At 36.5% G+C, this 3,711-nt stretch overlaps 1 protein-coding gene across 1 annotated transcript; it reads left to right on the plus strand.

Annotated features, from left to right (window-relative positions):
- The first annotated feature begins 776 nt into the window (after positions 1–776).
- Positions 777–2,511, plus strand: LOC134801634 (uncharacterized). The gene has a single exon (XM_063774253.1). It carries the CDS (start codon positions 1,129–1,131, stop codon positions 2,509–2,511), a length of 1,383 nt encoding a protein of 460 aa, XP_063630323.1. The 5' UTR covers positions 777–1,128.
- The last annotated feature ends 1,200 nt before the right edge of the window (positions 2,512–3,711 follow it).

The following is a 3,711-nucleotide window of genomic DNA, read 5'->3' on the forward strand; positions in this document are numbered from 1 at the left end:
ACTATTTCGTGTGTTTAGGTTTTTCTTTGCCTTAAAGCTTTAAGCCATTTAAAGGACGGATTTCAGCGTGTGTCGTAATATTTACCTATACCGGGTGTGGCCTGTAACACGAGCAAATAATTAAAACACAGATTTTACTCCTCAAACGGTGACACTTTTGTTCAACAACTTTTGAAAATTATGAAGTATTTAGACTCCCTATTTTTCATACAAAATAAATATTATCTTCAATGGACGCCATCGCCACGCCATATCATTGTGATTGACGTTGCTTGTCACGCCTTAAACATAACAAAATTCGCAATACATTGCGTCTTATAATAAACTTTGAAGTGTATTAAAAATCAAATCGCAAGTTATTTTTAAAAGTCGCTGAACAAATGTTGAATAAATGAGGAGTACAGGCTACAGTTTAATTTTTTGCTCATATTACAGGCCACACCCGGTATATGTTGTAAGGGTCATAATCATAATAATTTGTTTTTAATGTTTTATCCTTACTTGCTGGCCATCTGTAAAGAATAAGTGTAAATGGGTGTAACGGTTTACCGTTATTTCCAATTAAAATTCTACAAAATAAGAAATAAACTTAAACCTAAATATAACTATAAACTACTATAATACACATTTCATACTTATTATCTAAAAAAATATACACAAAAACCTTGAAAACTAATATATACAAAATAAATCTACGAACAAACAGAATTGACGACTGCATTTGCTATTAGGTAAAACTAGATGCGAATACAAAGGACTACGTCACATTGGCGCCCATACTGGTTATTTCTGAGCTGTGCATTATTGAAGCAAGTCCTTGGCCTTTTTCTCCTCTTGGTTTTCATTGGTGTTGGTGGCTTTCTAATATTAGCACTTGTAATTCATCTAGTTTTTAAGTCTGATTTGAGCAGTTGTTTGGTACGTGGTTGTCAGTTTCTCACTTCATATAGTTATAGCAAAATTCTTGTTTAAAAAAAAAAAAAAAAAAACACTACACTTCACTTATTCCGATTTAAAATAATTTTAAAATTCTATCGTATCTCACATTCCACTTACTTAGCAACTAAACCTAACTGCTTTTTAATCAATTGTAATCAAAACACACACTTTTTACGTTAAGATTTAAACATGTCGTACCCAATTAAATATTTGTCACTACAAAAAGCTGAGCTTGAATATGAGGTGATCCTTAGAGGTGGTTCAACTGGTTCGGTGCAGGACCTCCGAAGCCAGATAGTAAAATTGGCCATACCTCCTGAGGACATTTTGGAATCACATTTAGAGCCTGCGGTTGACCTTGATGCTGTTAAAGACAGTCTAACAAAATCCCAAACGATGCTAGCATCCCTCAAATCTAAATTTGATAAGACCCTGTTCTTGCGTACCGAAAATCTACTACACCACATATATCACAGATTAAGGCGTATCTCAAACGTTAGTGCCACGTTAGTTGACCAGCAAAAAAATTATTGCACTACCTTTAACAACCAATACAAAGAAATTACGACGTTGAGGCCGGCATCAACCTCAAATGCAAATGCAGTCTCAGTTTTGGAACCTGAAGCTACGACGGTACTCCACTGTGATCGTAACCTGACTTCTGACTTGGCAAAACTAAAGTACTCTGGAAAAGCCTGCGTTTTTTCTTTCATTCAAAGAGTTGAAGAATTCGTAGAGGTTAGGAATATATCAAAGGATCGTGTATTGAAGTTTGCCTACGAGATTTTCACTGATGACGCATTACATTGGTTCCGTTGCAATAAAGAAAGTTTTCAAAGCTGGGATGATGTCGTCGTCCTATTAAAAAAAGACTTTAGTCCAAAGAATTACGACTATCGCCTGACTAATGAAATAAAATATCGTACGCAAGGGGAACAAGAAAACATTTCTATTTACTTGTCTATTATGCATGGCATGTTTTCGCGATTGGTTAAACCGTTGTCTGAGGAAGAAAAACTCGAAATTATCTTACATAACATCCGGCCATGTTATGCCAGCACCCTAGCCGCTTCACCTGAGATCAAGGACCTAAAGACATTAAAAACCCTTTGCACAAACTATGAGGACATTCAGTCACGCTTATCCTTGTTTCATGAACCGCCTAGGGTGACTTCTGAGACTCTAGCCCCAGAATTTGCCTACACTAAATATCATAAAAATAATATCTACTACACAAATAAAAACTACCAAAATACAAATTCAAATGAAAAACAGAAAAACTACTATAATCAAAACAAATATCCTAACTACTCGAGCTCTTACAACTACAACAAATCTAAAACTACAGAGGAAAAGCCTACTACTACTAATGCTGTACAAGCGACAGCAAACAGTACAAAAAATGTCAACACTGCTAGTAACTCGCGTAAGTACTGTCCTAGGTGTCGCACTGATACACACTCTTTGAAAGAATGCAAACAGCCACACTTCCCTATCTGTTTTAAATGTGGTAATAAAGGTGTACGCTATCCTGATTGTAAATCCTGTAATCCTAAAGATCCAAAAAACTAAATTCAGTGGATTGTAGTGTACATAATCTTTCTAAAAAATCTAGTGAAAACTTTAGTGATTCAGAGTGGAAATCTTGGCTCAACTTCATATCTAAATTTTTCACTTGCTATTCAGTCACTGCAATCCACGATTCAGATAATATACATAACAGACCGTATGTCTCAGTTCAGATTAATGGTAAAACTATCCATGGTTTGTTAGATACGGGTAGTGGTTATACAATTCTAGGTAATAACTATCATAAAGTTTTCTTGGATGCGGGTTTGAAGCTCAACAGTACGGATACGATAAATTTATTCGCAGCTGGCAGGCATAGACTAAACAATATTGGTATGATCAATCTGCCTGTCTCGTTCTTAGATCAAACCCACATCTTGAAGGCCTACGTCGTACCAGAAGTCGAAAACTCCTTGATATTAGGCATGGACTTCTGGAGAATTTTCGAATTGTTTCCTAAAAAACTAGATTCCGTAATTTTACCTAGGGATGTTGATAAATTAGCCTCTCTATCACTAGATCCTCAACCTACACACTTATGTGACTATGGTCATCTTTCGCCTGAGCAAAAAGTTACGGCTGATCATATCACTGCGCAGTTTCGTAACATTTCATATGAAGAACGTGGTCTAGGCCGCACTTCTCTAATTGCTCACAATATAGATACCGGTAATGCTGTTCCTGTTCGACAAAGATACTACAGAATGTCTCCTGAAAAACAAAGAATACTAAACACTCAGCTTGATGAAATGTTGCGTGAAAACGTGGTAGAACCTTGCGAGAGCCCTTGGTCGTCCCCTGTTCTGTTGACACCTAAAAAAAATGGCGAAATGAGATTCTGCTTAGATAGCCGTAAATTGAATGCAGTTACCATCAAGGATGCTTACAGTATTCCATACATTTCTGAGATACTCGACAATCTGCGTGACGCTAAATATCTCTCTAGTTTAGACTTGTCAAAGAGTTTTTGGCAAATTCCTATTAAGGAAGAAGACCGGTGTAAAACGGCGTTTTATATTCCTTCGCGTGGTACCTTTCAGTTTGTTTCTATGCCCTTTGGCTTAACTAATGCTCCAGCGACGCAACAACGACTGGTTGATATGTTGTTCTATGGGCCTGATTTTGAGCATAAAGTCTTTGTCTACATCGACGACATTATCATTGTCTCATCGACCTTTGAAGAACATATCTCCCTATTAGTTA

The sequence above is a fragment of the Cydia splendana genome, chromosome 22 (genome assembly GCF_910591565.1).
Source record: "Cydia splendana chromosome 22, ilCydSple1.2, whole genome shotgun sequence".
Taxonomy (NCBI): domain Eukaryota; kingdom Metazoa; phylum Arthropoda; class Insecta; order Lepidoptera; family Tortricidae; genus Cydia; species Cydia splendana.

What these genes read in the sequence shown, in the direction of transcription:
- LOC134801634 (XM_063774253.1), top strand. Translation starts at nt 1,129, where the DNA reads ATGTCGTACCCAATTAAATATTTGTCACTACAAAAAGCTGAGCTTGAA.